Raw genomic sequence first — 19,112 nt, 5'->3', positions numbered from 1 at the left:
AATCGATCTTTGAACCATGGATTCTCAAAGTTTAGACATTTATTCCACCGGTTAATGAGATTCCAGGTTAATTACAGACTCGAAAAGCTTTGGAAAATGGTTTACAAAAAAAAATAGGCACGAAAAATCACTTTTTTTTTTTGTTTAAACTGCACTTTGGGATAATAAATAAATTTTTTGAGGAATTTATGGCACCGTCGGAAAGAGGAGATCTTAAGCAATAAAAATATATGTGTCTCAATTTTTTCAAGTTTCGAATAGGCTTAGTTATTGGCCGTTGAAAAGCAGTGTACCGGTAGTGGCGTTTTGGCCGTTTAAGGGTTAAAGTTAAATAATATTTTGTGCTTATCTCATAATCGGAAAATAAATTATGAGCATACACTCCGGAAGGAACTTTCGACATTTAAAAATCATCAGCGAAATTCAACCCTTGATGAGATTTCATCTCGCACGTGTCGTAAGCTCGTTCCTCCACACCATTCATTGTTTCCTAACATACGTACTGAGTAAAGAGACACTAAAAGTTTCTCAAACCATTAAACACGAATAGACATCTCAATTCCTCAACCAGAAAGTTCCTTTCATCCATAAACTAAAAATGAATACACATCTTATAGAAATAATCTTTGTATTTATTCATCCGTATTTTATATCATCATTTTATCACCTTTTGATACAAATATAAGGCACTGAGAAATCGCAGAGATGCTTCTGCCATCGGATTAAATTTCAAATCATAAACGTCGTAAAAAAAATTGTCAAAATATAAAAACTAGGGTAGCGTAAATTATTTATAGAAAATCTTCCATCTTGATATTTCGGCGAACAGCGTTGGTGAATCCTTCTTTGAATTTGTACCAGACGTCTTTTTTAAAAAGGTACATCTTGTTGGGCACAGGAGCTTTTTCAATCGGAGATTTCTCTGTTGTAAGCCCTAAACTTTTTTGTTCTTCAAATTTCGTTTGGCCTGCGGCTTTGAAATTCTTAAAGAAATCTTGGTACTTCTGCAATCAAAATAAATTTCCTTCTTATTGAAATATCTTAGACTCAAAACCTAATTTGCATAATATAAAAAAAGAACTATGTATTTAAATTCGAAGAATTGATAACAAAGACTTGATTTCTCTGAGACAGACACAAAGATGCCAGAAAAGCGAAGAACACAAGAGGACAAGTAGAAGAGGCATTTGAGAGAAGTGGAAAGAGAACAAGAGGGGAAAATCAACTTTTATTTGTCGGGAACGTCGTTAGAGGTAAGTGAAGGACCGAAGGGTGGCTTGGACGTAATGGCGCCTTCAGCTCAGTCTTCCAATGTGTGTCTATAGCGCACTTGTCGTGCCCCTTTCCTCCTCTTCACTCCGCTTTCTCCCTCTATTATTATTGTATCTTATCTTCCTATACACGTCCAACCACCCACCAGTAGATTTATTACGAAATACTGATTTCAAAGGAGAAAAAAACTTCAAGAAAAAAATCTCGCAGCTAAAGGACTTTAACTCATTTATTTCCAGCTATGGAAATAGAATCAAATCTAGCCGTTCTAAAAACTACCTGTTTTTGTTAGAATTCGGAAACTTTGATAACACTTTGCAAAGTACAGTGAACTCTTGCCTATTTCGAGACGCACCTATTTCAAGGAAGGCTGTGCTACATGAAATTGCACAGATCCGTCACCTCCCATCACGGTCCCTGAACGAGTGTACGGTCTCGCCCGCGTCAGTGGCTGACCAATTATAAAGAAGCTCGAAAAGCGGGAAGCACTTGTTGGTTTGAACTTTAAACTGAGTATTTTAACATGGCATCATGGGAATGCATACGAGTTTTTGAGGAATTATTCTAAACCTTAGAGTAAGCCATAAATGTACGAATAGTAATATTTATCGAGTGTAGAATGTATTTTCTAAGTTATATTCCATTCTTTTGTCGCTTGACAACCTTTGAGTGTTCAGGAAATAAAATAGAATATTCCAAATTTGAGGTTAGCTTATCAGATCGATTTGATCAGAATCGGGTACTCTAACTTCAAATTTCGGATAATTGATTGTATTTCGTGAAACCGAAAAGGCCTTTAACCGATAAAAGGATAGAACAGAATTTCGCAAATATATTATACACTTGAGAAACATTACTATTCAAACCATTATAACTTACTTCTACGTTTAGAATATCTTCTTCAAAAAGGCGTGTGCATTCCCATGTCAAGATGTGCAAAGTATGCTAACCTTCCTGAAATTTCCCCTATCCTATCTTGACCGTGACGTCATGTTAAAATACTCAATTGCGCAAATGCAAGGACGCATACATGCTTTACAGCGCGCGCATCGATACAAGGCCAGGGCAACCAATGAACGTCGCTTGACAAAAATCCAGCCCACACGAGTTAGCGGGGGGAGCCCCTCCAGCCTTGAAATTACAAATTTGTACGGAAAATTAAAATTCACATATTTCTGTAAAAATACATTCCCACCTTGATCTTTGAAATCCTTATAAAATGTTTGAATACTTTAAGAAATCTTTAAGAAGTCTTTGAAATATTTGAAATTTTTGAGAATTTTGAAATCTTTTGAAATATTTGAGAAATCTGGGGAATCTTTGACATTTTTGTGAAATGTTTAAAATCTTTGTGACATCTTTTAAATATTTGAAACTTTCTTGAATCGTTGAAATCTTTTTAATTTTTTTAGATCTTCTGAAATCTTTGCAAATTCTGTGAAAATTTTGTGAGATATTTATATATTTAAAACTGTGTGACGTCTTTAAAATCTTTGTGAAATGCTATATATATTCGAAATCCTTTAAAATCATTTGAAATACTTGTCAAACATTTGAAATTTTTGTGAAATCTTTGAAATCCTTTGAATTTTTCTGTAAACTTTTATGTCTTTTGGATCCTGGTATCATCCTTATGTTTTTAGAGTAAAATAATTTTTATTTTCACTTGTGTTATCTCGGATATTCTAGTAAGATCTCAGAAGTTCGTAAGGAGATCTCATTAAATCATGATCGAGGGATTGATCACCCTTGAAACATCGCGTACAAGCATTCGTGAAATCTTTGAAATTTTTGTAAAATCTTTGCAAAATGATTAAAGTCTGAAATAGGTGAAATATTTGGAAACTCCTTGAAATCTTTGTGAAACCTTTTAAATGTTTGTGAAATATTTGAAATCATTTGGAAATTTTTGCGACATGTTTGAAATCTTTGTGGAATCTTCTGAAATATTTAAAAATCTGAAATCTTTGACATCTCCGGTGAAAATTTATTTTCATCTTTTGCAATTTTAAAATTTTTTATTTAAATACAATAGAAAATAACAACAATAATTCTAGTACAAACTACACGTTTTTGCTAGAATTCGGACACCTTTTAAATTTTTTACAAGTATTAATTGCAAATTTCTACATAAAATTACCATTTTCATATTTCTGCAAAATTAAATTTCCACCAGAGATGGTTGAATTCTTTCCGATATTTTTGTTAAATCTTTAAAATCCTTTAAAAATCTGGGAAATCTTTGAATTCATTGAAATCTTTTTGAAATTGTTTGAAATCGTTGTGAAACCTTTGAAATTCTTGCGAAAGGGTTAATATTGATAAAATCTTCATAAATCTGAAATCTTTAACATTTTGGTGAAATCTTTAAAATATTAGGAAATCTTTGACATCCCTCGCGGAAATGTATAAAAAAACACATATTTCTGTAAAATACATTTCCACCAGGGATCATTGAAAACTTTGAAATCTGTGAAATCTTTTAAATTTGTGTGAAATCTTTGTGAAAGATTTGTTAAATCCTTGCAAAATCTTTTTAGCCTTTGTCATTTTTGTGAAATCTTTCCAAAATTTTTGAAATCTGTCAAATGTTTGTGAAATCTTTCAAATATTTGAAATTTGCAGACATTTCGGAAATCCTTTGAAATATTTGTTAAATTTTTGTAAAATCTTTTAAATCTTTCAAATATTAGAAATTTTTTGAAATACTTTGAAATCTTTATGAAATTATTGCGAAATCTTTGAAATTCTTTGCATTTTTTGTGAAATATTTGAAATTTGTTAATCTTTGTGAAATTTCCTGCAATATTTCAAATAGTTGTGTAATCTTCTGAAATCCTTAAAAATATTTATGAAATATTTGACATTTTTGTGAAATATTTGTCAAATCATTTGGAATCTTTGTGAAATCTTTTGAAATCTTTAAATCCTTGTAATTTTTGTGAAATCCCTCAAAAATCTTTTAAATTGTTGTAAAATATTTTAAATCTTGAACTCTGGTGTACACTCAAAAATCATGTGGTCCGCCCCTCGTTCATCATTAAAGTTATTCGACATTGTAAAAGCAGCTTTCTGAAAATTTTCAAAGACGTATTTAGAATTTGTTGATTAACCTATTTTAGTTAATTAGACAGGTTTGTGATAAAGTTAGGAGGTAGTTACAGTCCTGAGAGTTAAAGGTGCGCATTACCATGACAATGGTAGAAGTTGGGTGAAGGATGATGAGGCGAGGGGGAGAAAGGTAGATGGTGGGCGGGACGTCCAGATTGCGACGTCCGGCGTCCCGACGCTTCGAAACGCCGCCATCCACTTCGATGAATTCCCCTCCGAATGCCTCTGAATACTCGTGACGCCCCTGCGATTATACTTGCCCCCAAACATACACTCGACTTAACTGGTATGGTATTCCTCACCAGGTTCACACACCACGATATCAAGCGTTCCGCTATCCACGGACACGTGCCATCTATATCCGACCGAACATATATTATCAAGGACCCCTAATGTAGCCACTATTAGAACGTTTATATCCAGAGACGGGAACTGCCCGCTTTCATCGACCGGAAGCGACCGAGTAGGAGAAGACGGAAAGCTGCCGGTCTCATTGTCCGCTTCGCTATAAGTGCTCTTTCCATTCTCCACTTCCTCCATATAACAAATTAAGAGGAGCTTACGACGCTTCTCGGACGCTTACAATCTTAGACGATACTCGTCTGGATTCTGCAATCCTAATCGCTTCGCTCATCAGCTCTTATTTATTGTCAGGTCATTCTCCTGGGAATCACTTCTAATGATTCTAATAGTTGTATGTCAGGGGATGTTGGATTTTTTTCAAGTCTCTTTTATTTCGCAAAGGTCCTTTCGCTAGGAATTTTTTTTAATGCTTCGAAAAGTGATTCCTTATTTTGAAGGTTGTTTAATTTTCATGCAAGTATTGCAAACATTTTGTTGTTAGTCAGAATTCAAGATAGCGCGATTTTGGGATGTATCAACGTCACTGAAAAATTTGCAACACCGAAGAACCGAACATCTTCTAGGGACTTGCGAAATGTTTCAAAGTTCGAGCCCGACCTAGAGGTTATTTACTTTAGATTTTTTGTTTAGAATCACTATAGTATCAAGAGTTGGAAGATTCAGAATCAGTGTGATTCTCGAAATCGTTCAGAAATCACGAAAATCAATTGTAAAATATGCAACATTTTAGAGTAACCAACAATTGAAAAAATTCAAAAGCAGTTGAAATGTTGAAAATCGAATCTTGAAAATTACATTAGATCCTTAGAGGGATATTAGAAAATCAAGTGGGTCTCAGTGAGAGATTTAGAATCTTTAGATTCTAGGTAGGCATATTTCCGTTGTATAGCCTCACGAAACTATCATTTATTTATGCAGGAATTCAGAACCTATAATAAGAGGACATTCTGTCAGAATTATATTTGCATCCTGACACCGCGATTACTAAGTGCTTATTTTAAAAGCAAATATTCATCAAATGTGAATATCTTTCTAATAATGATGAAAACGTTTAAAATAGATACTATAATTGTATTCGCTGAGGTACATGAAATAATAAATAAATTATGGTAACGACCTACTTTAAGCTCATTTAACTTAGGCTAGGTAAGAACCCGCTTAGTTTGATGTTTTGTACACAAACCCTGGTAAACAAGCTGCATAAAGAAGACCAGTGTCCTACTCTAAACGAAAGCACGTCCCTTTTGAAGAAGTTACATTTTAGTTTTGTCTTTTACCTCGAATTTCATCTTTAATACAAAAATATAGAATTGTTTTTCTTTTTTCTTTATTACAGACTCAGGGTAGAAAACATTTTATTATTTACAGTTCTTTAATTTTTGGAATCTTACATATTTAAATCTATTAGAACTACTAAATAAATTAAGTCTGAAATAATAATTCAGAGCGGAGGCTACAACGGAAAAGCAGAAAATTACCAGGAATATTTTTATCGTCAGGAAAAGTTTCTAATGGTTTAAAAATTTGTCACTAAGGATTAGTTCAAACATTTCTAATGACACATGATGGTAAAAACCAATAATGTCATTTATTATAAGGTCGTAAAATAAAATAAATAATTAATAAGGAACTACAATAATAATGTTCAGATTAGATTAGATTAGATTAGATTAGATTTTTTTATAGAAAAAATACTTTAATTTTACAAGGAATCTGTATTATCATCAGAGATGGTAACAACCGATCACTGGAGACATCTTTTACTGACTGTGAAAATGGAAATCAACACTATCGATTCAAGTTAACTCCTCAAACAACAGAAATTCTTTAATGTCTTTTCAGACTAGATGGAGCTGCTTATTTAAAACTATTAAAATTAAATTTTTTTCTAAAAAAAATCTTCTTTGCTCCGCTGGGAATCGAATCACACGTCCACCGATTGCCGGTCGGATGCTCTTACCGCTAAGCTACTGGAGAGATCGAAAGAAAAATCCCTTTTCAGATAACTTGTTTGTAGAAAGAGGTTCTTTTTTCGATTTCTCTAGTAGTTTAGGGGTAAGGACACCCGACCGGCAATCGGTGGACGTTTCATTCGAATCCTAGCGGAGCGAAGATCTTTTTCGGAAAAAAATTATATTTAAAAAGTTGTTAATAAAACGATTAAAGGAATAAGAAGAGCTATTTTATTAACAGTTTTGCCCTATATTAAATCTACCACCTTGTAAAAAATACTTTTAATTAAATATTTAAATTTAATCTTTATTTTAATGGCTTAAATTGAAAGTCAAATCCTTACAAAACTTTTATTAAACATTTTAAAAACATTATGTTTTGAAAGTTTCAAATAAAAAATGAGACATTCTTCGAATACAAAACAAATTTCAGAAGCATTAAAATTTTCTAGCGACTAAACTCAAAGGCGTCAATATTAAAGCTCTTTTCTTGAAAATCCTTTTAAATATGAATGTATTTAAATTTAAAAAATTCTAATCCTTTCCATTTTCCTCCTTTAAAATAAAATGCAGACTTTACTTAATCGATTTTAAAAGTTTTATTGCTGTTAATTCCTAAATTTGAAAGCATCAAAATCCCTGAATATCTTACTTTCTTAATCTTGAAGAAGTTGACGATTTGTTCATTGTGAAAAATTATCATCTGTTCCAAATTTTATTTTACCGTATTCAAAATCATTACAATATTCAGGAATTTCTTCAAAATATATTTCTAAATTTCTCAACTATTTCTTGATAATTGTCAAAATATAGAGATTTATTAAAATTTGCCTTTTCGACGCTAACTTTTAAACACTCTTTTCTCGAAAGCGAAGTACTTAAAATATGTGTTCTTTTAATACTACTTTAGAATTTCGTCTAGTATTTCCATTACGGGATTAAAATTGAAAAACAGGGTCAAGGCTATTTTGAAAACTGCTCGCCAATTGATACGGTCAATTCGGCGTCATCTATACTTATTATAATCCTGACTACTATCGGCGAGAAAACTATAGGCATCTGCCTTTGAAGCTTAACAACTCAGTCGAAAAAAATGCTAGCGCAACAAAGAAAGTCATTTAAAAGCTGAAACTGTTCTACGTTAATGAGCTTGAAGACGTTTATGCAAAAAAATTGTTGTGCTTAGCAGACTGAAAAATGTTAAAAAAAAGTAAGGATTTTTGGGTACATTTGAGAACAGTCAAGTTTAGAACATTATTTCTTATACAAGGGGCGATGGACAAAATTTCAAAAAAATTCTTGAGTATGAGGAAAACTGTTGTGAACCAGTTGCAGTTGAGAAATTTAAAAAATAATAAAAATTGTTGCTTAAAAGCACAAAAATGTGCAACTATATTATCTTCAGTTCTAATACAGATATTATAGCGAATCAAACTGCAAACTGTAATTGATAGGTTCTGTATTTATTTTCAATCACCCGGAAGGATGTGTTAGTCTTCTTTTTTGTGAAAATCGCGATATTTTTAGACATTTTTTTGTTGGAAAACAAGTGACAGAAAGCAGGGGGAGGCCTTTTTTGTTTTACTGCCGACCGCTGGTGCCATTCTTCGGCCCCTAGTTCTGAATGTTTGGATGGCACCTAGCCACGGGTCGTAGAAAGGGACCAGCGATCGGAAGTAAAACAAAAAAAGGGCACATTTTTATACTTTTAAGCAACAATTTTTTATATTTTTCAAATTTCTCAACTGCAACTGGTTTACAACAGTTTTCCTCATACTCATGAATTTTTTCAAATTTTTTCCATCGCCCCTTGTATAAGAAATAATGATCTAAACTTGACTGTTCTTAAATGTACCCAAAAATCTTTACCTTTTTTTACATTTTTCAGTCTGCTAAGCATAAAAATTTTTGTACATAAACGTCTTGAAGCTCATTAACGTTGAACACTTTCAGCTTTTAAATGACTGTTTTTTTGTTCCGCTAGCATTTTTTTTGACTGAGTTGTTAAGCTGCAAAGGCCTATAGTTTTCTCGCCGATAGTAGTGTCTTCAATCTTTCCTACAGGCTATAGGCCCACAAAAATTTCCCATTCACAATTCGCACTCGAATTCCGCTCACGCAATCAATTGATCATCCAATTGTCTATCCGACCATCAAATCTACCAATTTAATAAAAAAGAAAGTGTGAAAGCTTGGACTGTTTCCTCGTTAGTGGTAGGATAACCGCGTCAGAAAACATAACGAGCGAACCCTCGCACGAGCAGGCTTTCAGGCAATAATACCGTGGTTTGCACAAGCGAGATATCTACATTCTACATGCGCACATGCAGAAGACTCACTCACACATGTCATCATTATTCGCGTATAGAACCACCCCCGGAGGTCGGACCATCATAATATAGATTAGCTCATATGGCTCTCCCCTTGTGTTAGCTCGGATCTGGCTCATAGCCCCGAGTGCTCCGGGATTCACTATTCATACACGCGACAATTAGATAGGCATTACTCTGTATATACGCTAGGTACGCGCAGGGGTGGCGCGACGTTGGAGTTGGCTGAAGCGGGACTAGGAGGGGTTGCTTGAGTCAACCCCTAAGCCAGTGTAAACACGTTTTAATAGAGATTCGCTCGAGCGGTTATAATAGCTTTGCGGATGTAGCGGCTCGTCCGCCTTTCCAATACCCACCCTCCTCTTTTCCGCCCTCGAATTCACCCCCAAACCCCAACCTTCTTCCTCAACTCTCTTCTTTTAGCGCCCGCACTGCACAATCTTCGATACTTGAATACTTGGATAGTTGAATACACATACTGCTCCATCTTCATGAGTTATCTTCCTTTTATGATTCTTCTTCTTGTTCTTATTCTGGTTTTTGGTTCTGTATTTTTCTGCTTTTCGCTCCGATTTCCTTTATTTCTTAATGATTTGCACTCTTCTGAAATGACGAGACATCTTTCTCGAGGATTTGTGATGCAGCGTATCACATTTTTGGTTGATAATGATAGAGGAGTTAGGCAGGCTAAAGCTTGGATTCTATTTGTAGGAATCTTGAGACTATAGGAGGCTGAAAGAGACTAAAATGGAGAGCGATAGAAGCTCAATTTCAAGTATGCCAAATTGTTACGGTCCCGATTTAAAAATCAAGTTTGTCCCTGCACACATTAGGGTGGGAAAAAAAATGGAAGTCGATATTGGAACTATGTGGAAGAATAGTGTATTAGGGCCCTGAGAAAGTATAATTAATGCTGTGTCCATGCATGAACATCTTTAACTTGCGTGATAGCAGAATGTGATTAAAAAAATTCTCATTTTCATATTCTTCATATTCTCTTGTACGTGTTATTTTTTTAAATCTTTTTGAAGGCCTGAAACGTCTCTCAAAATGTTATAGCTTTTTAATTACCTTTATAGAGGCGACCAACTATGTTTAATGGACCCCTGTTTTCAAAAAACAATTCTAAAATATGCAAAAATCACGATAAAAGTTATTCAGGTACTTGAGGTGTTTCTACTGGTAAAAATCAATTATAAATGTTTTTCGTAAGTCTGGAATATCATAAATGTAAACACAGGCCAGTAGTAAATTCTTAAAAAACTGAGTTTTCTGGGTTTTTTTAATGATCTTTTTCAATTCACTATAAATGATATCTATAATGTCGAAGGAATTTTTACTAATAAAAAATACACTAGAAGAAAAAATTAATTACATGTGACCCAAAAACAAACAAAGCAACATTTAAAAATAATAAAAAAATTATTATTTCAACTTTCCGCCTCTTTTTTCGATTCCGTATAATGGATAATTTTTTTTCGACCGTACTCTTATCAGTAAAAAGCTCTAAAAGATAGAAAAGGTTTTGTAACGCGTGCTGAAAGAAGATAATTTAAAACACCTGTAAAAATGCTCTCGTCTATTCCTATAGAATTGACATTTTTTTAAGCTGGGACGATTAAATATAAATTATCGCCTAGTCTTAGAGAACGTTAATTAAAAAGCTGTATCATTTCGAGGAGATATTCAAGACTATAAAAATAATAATTCTTTAAAGTACATTTTTATAACGTGAAAGTGGAAGGCGTTTATCAATCGGCACCAAATTAATTAGACATTTTCAGAGTCCTAATACACTTCTTTTCAACATAGTTTAAATTTCAAATATAAATCTGAAAGGTGATCAGAGAAAAAATGCAATGACAATTTACCGCATCGAAAGGCCTCACTGATAAAGGTTCCAGTTGTTTGAGATGATTTGGTACATTATTCTTCGTTTTGTCTTCATGAGATATCATAGTTTCCTTGTGTTTTACCGATTCCTCGGTTTCTTTTACTTCAATGGCCTTCTGAGGTTGTTGACGATTTGTTACAGCACTTGCTACGGCAGCCGCTCGCTTGACACGTTCAACTTCTAATTCCTGAATGACGATTTGCTTCACTGCATAGGAAAGACCACGGCGATATTTACAATCGGGAAAGACTCCGATTTCAAAAAGGTCTCTAAAAAAAAAGAAGAATTTGCAATAACAGAGCAACAGACTCTTAAAAGTGTAGATACAAATGAAAAAAGGAGAAAAAGATATATTATTCCAATATTATTAAAATTTGATCACCTGATTCTTTTTTTTTTATATCCAAAAATTATGAAATATGAACTTCATTTCTTAAATTTTAACAACCAGAATTTAAAAAAATTGGTTAGTGATTAAATAAGTTTATGATATAGATAGACGATTTAAAATTTTTAAAAGTAAGGATTTATAATCAGCCTCGACAAAGATAGAACTATGAAAAATTTTACAAAGCTCCCGATTTAAATTAAATTAAATGTTTTTAAACAAGAATCTAACGATAAAATTTGGACAGCACACTCTATGACTTCATTAAAATTTTAAAAATTAAATAAAAGAAAAACGAAAAGATAATTAAGGGCCTATTCTGCAAATTTTATCATTAGATTCTTTTTTTATTTCCAAGAATCTTGTAGTTTTTGAATATTGGGCATTTAAAAGGAATTTCAAATTTTATTTATTATGAATTTAATTTTTTAAATATTAATAATCACAATTTAAAAACAAATATTTTTTGTGAATAAATAAGCCCATACAAAAGAAGTTTCAACATCAAAAGAAGAAAAGATCCGGAATCAGCCTCAATTAGGGATAAAACAATTTTAAAAATTCCAAATTATAAGTGATCCATGTATGAAAATGATCGAATGAGATACATAAATGAACAAATAGATCTTCAAAATATAAGATGTTTAAGGATAATTTCAATTTTTTCCTGATAATTTAAGGTGCTTATCACTTTTGAAACGGACACTGAAAATTACTTTCTCTTAAGTAGTGAAGGTATTTTCGGATCAGACTCAGGAACAAAGTCTGATTTCACCACTAATTCATAATTCCCTTAAGTTCTTTCTGTTTTCTGTTTAAATAAAATACGTTCATATTATCAGAACATTATACTTCTTGACCTTTTGAGACCAATTTTATTCTTCTGATCAAAAACGCATTTTATTTCATTTTTATAAATTTCATTTAATTTTGAAATATTATGTTAAGTCTTTTAACCATCAGGATAAAGTTTTTTAAACTATGTATAATATTTACTATAATCCTATCAAGAACCTTTATACCTAAGTAATTATTTTAAATATTCTGCCCATAATGAGAATTATTACAAAATATTAAAAACCCCATGAAATATATATTTTCTTCGTAAATTTAATCTTGTAATAAAAAAGATTTAAAGTTCCAATGCCCATACAGTTTAAAAATTTAAAATTAAATATCTTCAACCATGATCACAGATCTTATTTTGGAAATAATAAAAAATTTAAAGGAATTCAAATTTAAAAAAAAAAACTGTATTTTTCGATCTTCAAAGATTTGCGAAGTCGAAATCTTTCGAATTTTAGAATCTAAATTCACAAATACTCAAGAATAATATCATAAAATCATACACAAACTTACGGTTCAAGATGATACTCGAATCCTCCATCCAGTTTCTTCTCCTGAATGAGAGTAAGACCATAATCCAACATAACATTGATCAAATTCATCAGTTCTGATTTTTCCTTCGGCGAATAAAGATGAGCGGAAACTGATCTCAAGCGAGGAGTCAAAAGTTCTGGTAATAATGGAGCAATATCGAGTGCCAGAGTTAATCTATCTATTCCGCAAGATTTCTGAGATGCAGTTAAAATTGAGTTATTTCTTCCCAATTTCTGGTTCATCTAAAATCACAAAGAAGTTTTTCAATTAATTTTATTCTTATAATTATTTTAATATATGACAACTTCATGGTGGCAACTTAAATTTCGAGAAGAAATTTGTCGACTATTTTCCAACTTTTTCAGTTACATACCTTTCTCTTGGTCATTCAAATATTAAAGAAAGAGAGTGTAACAATTCGAAATGTGAATCTTTAAAAATTGAATATTAAACATTCATAAGTTTACCATTTTAAAATAAAACTGTTGATACTGCACACCATTGTAAAGAATCCGTCTTCAAAATAAAAATAAAAAACCTCGAAGAATTTTAAAATAGTTTTTAATTTTAAATTAAAAAATTTTATAATGTAAAATGTTTGAAACTAGTATTTTTTGACTGAATGGAAGAATTAAATTCAAAACTGCCCAGCTTGAAATTTTATTGATTCAAAATTATCTAATTTATACCTTCAAATTTGGAACAAATTTAAATTAGTAAAGCCTAGACAATTAAGTTGTTTTAAAAATAGGTTTTAAAAAGCAATTAATTACTCTGGATTAATTTTCAAATACGCAACGGATTATTAATTTAAAAATAAGGATTCAAAAAACTAAAAAGTGGAAAAAAATATGGAAAAAAGTTTCTATAGAAACTGAATGGAGAGAATCTTTTCAAAAAAAAAGTTCGAGACTGAAAATAGGAGTGCAAACAAGAGAAGAGAAACCCGGGAATAAGTCGTTTCGCCGAGTCTTATCGACTTATCCGACTGTTTGAAAAGCACGATGTTACGAAAGACAGAACGTTTTTAAAAAGAGCTTGTATGAAACCCATTTCCTCGTGTTCGCAACAAGACAAAACCCCAGGTTTCATATCGTAGTACAAATTATCTCGGGGAAAATGAGCTTTGCATAGACACTGAGTATGGGCGTAATATGTGCCCCCGCGAAAGTGGCCGCTTGGAGCCAAGTAGAAGGTCCATTTATACTCATCTCCAGCAGCAATGTTTGCTCTTGAAATCGAAAACTTGAGGCTATTTAATAGGTTTTTTTTCTGAGTTTGTCATCTCAGTGAGGTACACTTTCCTGTATCCTTATTCACTGAATTCTCAGAAGGAAAAATAAACGTGAAGACAAAAAAAGAGGTGAATATTTAGTAATAAATGCATGATCCAGATTCAAGGTCCAAAATGTTAATTTAAAACGAGTGAAAATTAAAAAAAGAATGCAGGCTTCAAATTGTAAGATTCAGTTATCTCAACTGTTTTTAAATAAGATATTAAAAAATGGACATTTAATTTACAATTGCGTCTGCTTGGAATAGAACAATTTTAAATTTCAAGTTTCTAAATGGTAAGTTTTCAAACTTGGAGGAGGGGCGTCAAAGTTGTACAATGATTTAAAAATAAAAACCTTCCCAATCAAAAAGTTTTAAATTCAATTGTTCAAAATTATAAGAAAATTTTATTTTTAGATTAAAAAATTTAGTATTGAAAATTTCAGGATATTTTGACTTTTAGGTCTTTCAAAATGGTAAAACGTAAATTGAAAAATCTTAGTATTCAGTTTTAAATTTAGTACCATAATTTCAAAATAAAAGCCATAACAATCGACCTAAGTAGCCTGAGTAGTATTTTGGTCAAAATGAAACTAAAAATGCAAAAAGGATCTATTACGTGTACTACTGAATTCTTAAATAAAAAATATATTAATGATTCTATTTATTCTAAAAATTGATCACAAAGTGTCATGTTGATCGAAAATGGATCTAAGTTTTTTTTAATGTCCGATGATATTAGATGTTAAAAAAATATAACTTATGATAAAAATGGGATAAGCCGAATCAAAAAGCTGAAAATAATTTCAACCATGTAAAACGATAATAATTTTATAAAATAGAAAATACAATGATTCTAAAATCCCATCTTTACTATCATTAAAGAAAAATACCAGCTAAAGCATGAGCTGTATATCATTATCCAAAGTAATAGCTTTTAAATCATGAGTCTTAAGGGCGTTTGAACCAGGAACCAACCTCAAAATTAAATTGCCTCATTTTACTCCACAAATATTGGAATTACATCTTTTTTTTAGATAATTAGGGCCTATTCCTGTTTTGAATTAAATATGTATTCAAATAATTTAGAGTGACAAAATGGCTAATTAAATAGTTTTTGAGTGAAAAGTTTTTATTTTTATTTCAACCTGAGCATAGAAAAAACTTCTTGCACAAAAACAATTGAAATTAACCAATTTTTTACTCCGAATACAGATTAAATACAGAAAAAGAAGTAAAAAAAAGGGGAATATATTTACTCGAGGAAACACTAGTTACCGTATGTGTGTTGAATAGATATTTTAGTTATTAGACACGCCTACAGCATACACTATTCAAATAATGGACGTAAGCATTTCATAAGTCTGTTGTATGTAACTCATCATCCGTTTTTCAGGATTTTTTATGAATAGATTATTATTCCAATTTTAATACTTTTTATGAAGAAAAATAGATTTTTTAGGAATTAGACGCATCTACACGAATCTAAACTATTCAACCGATTGGTATACAAATTTCAAAATAATATCACCAAAAACATCTTCGATGGAAAAAATTCTGCCAAGTAAAAATTTATCAGAAAATAAATTAAAATTTTTTTTTAAATTAAAATAAACATATTTTGCGAAATCAAAGTTTGCCAAGTAATTATAAAAGATTTATACATTTTTTAATGAATTAATTGAAAAAAATAAAGAAATTTTGAGAACGTATTAAAAAGGAAATCTTAACGTGGTTTTTTTTAGTAATAAAATCTCGCCAAGATTTTCTTGTAGTTTCTTTCAGACATTCTCTAAGTTTTTATAATTTGTTTAATTAATTATATTTAAAAAATTAGATATCTTTTAGAATTACTTTTAGATGTTTTTGTTGAGATTAATATGTAATAATTCAGATGTGTCCGAAAATATAAAGCGTTTTTGAGTAAAAAGGCAGTTGGTGAAATGACAATAGGTTTATTCATCTCACCCGGAGTCTCCTAATTTTAAAACGGTCAAATTCATATCGCATTTTAAAGTTTCGCAAATTGACCACCTGAGATAGAACCTTGTCATACAGCCACATGAAGTTTTCTATACCTAACAAAACCATGTATTCACATTTTCTTTAAACATGATATCCACCCTTACGCAAAGTCCGCTCACAACCCAGCGAGACCTGTACTCGCCATTCAAAATTCCCTAATGAAAAAGCGTTTAGCGTTTCGTGAAATCAGACGTTGAGGGACGTTAAGAGCGAAACGACTCTTAAATTGCCAGAGAAAGAGAGAAGAAGCTTGAGCTTGCAAGCAAGCATAGCAGGGCCGTAGCGGAAACGGGGCGGGGGTTCTCTAAGCTGAATAATGCAAGCTCTCATTAGGGCGACAAAAGCACCCTGATGGATAGCTCCTTGGCTTCGCTGGATGTCGCCTCTCTACGTATACAGGGTTATACATCGTATCCTACAACACCTGTACGTATTCTAACATATTCAAAGTATGAGTTGCTGCAATCGTGTCTCCCTGTAATACGTGCAGCATCGCAAACACCCTCCTCCTGGTCCTGTTTCAACTCGACTCGGCTTTGTTTTATTTCGAATGTTCTTTCATTTCTTAAAAGGTTCTCCTCTGATAATTAGCACAATGCGCGGCCGCATTAATTATTACCCTTGCTAATTACCCGAGGATAAATCGCCTGGCAGGAGGAGCTAGCCACTGGTGCGAGGGGATGATGCGCCACTGGGTGAGAGGAAGCCCATTACCGTTATTGCAGCAACAAACCATCCAACAACAGCGATAAATACAAGCGGGACTCTGGCGTTACAAATGTCTCTGTGAGTTATGATTATTTAGCGGACTGCCTCGGTTTGAGAGTTGCCGCTAGCTAACGGTTTAACGAATAACACCACTGGAACAGAGGAAAGGTTCACGCTGACATTAGCCATCTATCTTTTTCAATCTTTTTCAATCTTTCTCCCCATTCCGCTTAATTGCTTCAGGCCGTTAAGGATCTGCGAGACGCATTCTTTATCAATTTAAGCTCGGAGCATTCATTTTTCATATAGAAAGGGATTTATGGAGAATTATTTAATATCAGTTGCGATTAGGGCTTGTCAGCGAAATAAGACAAGATGCTATGAAAAAATATTTGATGCTCAGATAGCATTTGGACGGGCAGACGGCAACTGGCTGATATGTGGCGAATGTGGCTGATATGTCACGAATAATACTTACTACAACTATGAATCGGCGAATCAAGCAAATGTAAATTAGATGGAACAGTTGAAGACATGAGATTGACAATTTGATAAGGACCAAACGTGAAAGGACTCGACCAAACTTTCCATTTTCACATGTACTTCAATAGAAAAATTCGTCTATTATTGACATGTTATTCTGATAAAAAACTTTTTGTTAGATTTGGCTAAATGCTTCACATTTTGTGAATCAGACCCATTGAATCAAAAGCGTTGTACCCATAAACAGGAAAAATTCACTAATTTCTGTAGACAGGATGTTCAGCAATTGTTTTAACATCCGGTAAACACTCAAGCAAGGAAACCGACATTTCTTAGCAACTAAAACCAAGGAAGAAATTTTTATTAAACTATTGGGTTTTAAAATCCTTTAAAAGTAAATTCAGGAAGCGTCCTCTACCAGAAAAAGTATTTGAATTTATTTTAAAAGCAGTTTTAAAAGCCCCTAAACATTTGAACAAGAAAATCGAAATTTAACAAAAAAGTTTATTTTAAGGGTTGTTTTATCGTTAAATAGGTCAAATAAGGCTATATTGAAACATGCCTTTTAAATTTTTTAGGAGAAATTTTCAAAATTAATTTTTGACCTGATATTATAATTAAAAAATCTTCAGTGATTTTGCTTGGTAGAAAATGTTGATTTCCTTGATTAAATATATAGGCAGTGTTAAAACAACGCATACAATAGTTTTATTGTCTTTTCCTTCCGGGTATGTTTCTCACTTTTATTGTGACTTGATTTATAATATAAATAAAAAATCTCTTCGGATTTGGGTTGTTATGGAACTTCGATTTCTTTGTTCGAATGTGAAGATGTTCTTAAAATCTTTAAAATGAACTAAACAACTTTCCTTGTTTGAATATTTCGGAAATGTTAAAACAACCCTTAAAATAATGTCAACGACTCCCTGCTAGGGTATGTTTCTCACATTAATTTTGAACGATTTCCGACATCCATAGTAACATAAAAAATCTCGTCCAGTTTTGTATTTTAGTAAATTTTCGACCTCCTTGTTTCAATATTAAGGAAATGTTAAAACACTTCTCAAATAATTCCAACGACTTTACCTGCGAGGGTGTTTTTTCTCACATTTAATTAAAAATGTTTAACCACAATATCATAATAGAAAAACTTCTGTGTTTTTTTTAATTGCCCTTTTCTTGTATGAATTTTTAAATGACGTCAAAAGACGATTCCTATACTTATTTTTAAGTTATTTTTTACTCTATTAGTTTTATCAAAAAATCCCCCTTGCTTTTGATTGCCAGAATATGTCGGTTTCCTTGTTTGAATATTTAGGCACATTTTTTAGAAGGATAACAATTCAATAATAGACGAATTTGTATATTGAAACATGCGAAAATTAAAGTTTGGCAACTGTTTGAGGTAAAACTGCCAATTTTGCTTATAATTTTCTTTTGAATTATTGACTTCTTATAAGATGAGTAAAAAAAATAAGCAGGGTCATTCCATAACAAGTCGCCTGAACGTGGTTGCTACATATTTGAAAAAAAAAATAATATTGACATATGATTTTCCTGTATGTTTGATAAGAAAAATGATTTTTAAATGTGCGTCATTGTTTCGCGAGTCAGAAAAATATGGTCCCCTTGTATTTCAAGCATGTATCCGTCTGGAGCAACAATGAGAGCAGGTTTTACCAAGTGACGACCTTTACGTTTGCAGAATGACTGTCGAAGTACGCGAAAGTTACTGCTCTTCTGCATGTAAGCATAAGTTCCATCAATGATAGCAATAGCTCTGGGAATTTCTGGTTGTGGATTATAAAGTTCATTGGCGAATGATGTCGTGTGTCTTTCAATGAATTCCTCTCTGCTTATCGCATTAAATCCAATGTTACCAGGCACAAATCGCTGCATTAAAGACTCTCTTACAGTAGAAATGGCCATGC

At 32.2% G+C, this 19,112-nt stretch overlaps 1 protein-coding gene across 1 annotated transcript in view; it reads right to left on the bottom strand.

Annotated features, from left to right (window-relative positions):
* Positions 1-614: 614 nt before the first annotated feature.
* The window catches only part of LOC117182051 (chromosome transmission fidelity protein 18 homolog), a 33,933-nt gene continuing 15,435 nt past the window's right edge, over positions 615-19,112 (bottom strand). The window contains exons 9-11 of the mRNA XM_033375074.1: positions 12,670-12,932; positions 10,900-11,191; positions 615-1,004 (exon numbers count right to left, since the gene is read on the bottom strand). Of these exons, the coding sequence (XP_033230965.1) occupies positions 792-1,004; positions 10,900-11,191; positions 12,670-12,932 (768 nt within the window). The 3' untranslated portion in view covers positions 615-791. The remainder of the gene's footprint in view (positions 1,005-10,899; positions 11,192-12,669; positions 12,933-19,112) is intronic.

This window comes from Belonocnema kinseyi, chromosome 10, assembly GCF_010883055.1.
Source record: "Belonocnema kinseyi isolate 2016_QV_RU_SX_M_011 chromosome 10, B_treatae_v1, whole genome shotgun sequence".
Taxonomy (NCBI): Eukaryota; Metazoa; Arthropoda; class Insecta; order Hymenoptera; family Cynipidae; genus Belonocnema; species Belonocnema kinseyi.
Note: the sequence above shows the minus strand (reverse complement) of the source record. Positions and strands in the feature narration are given on the sequence as shown.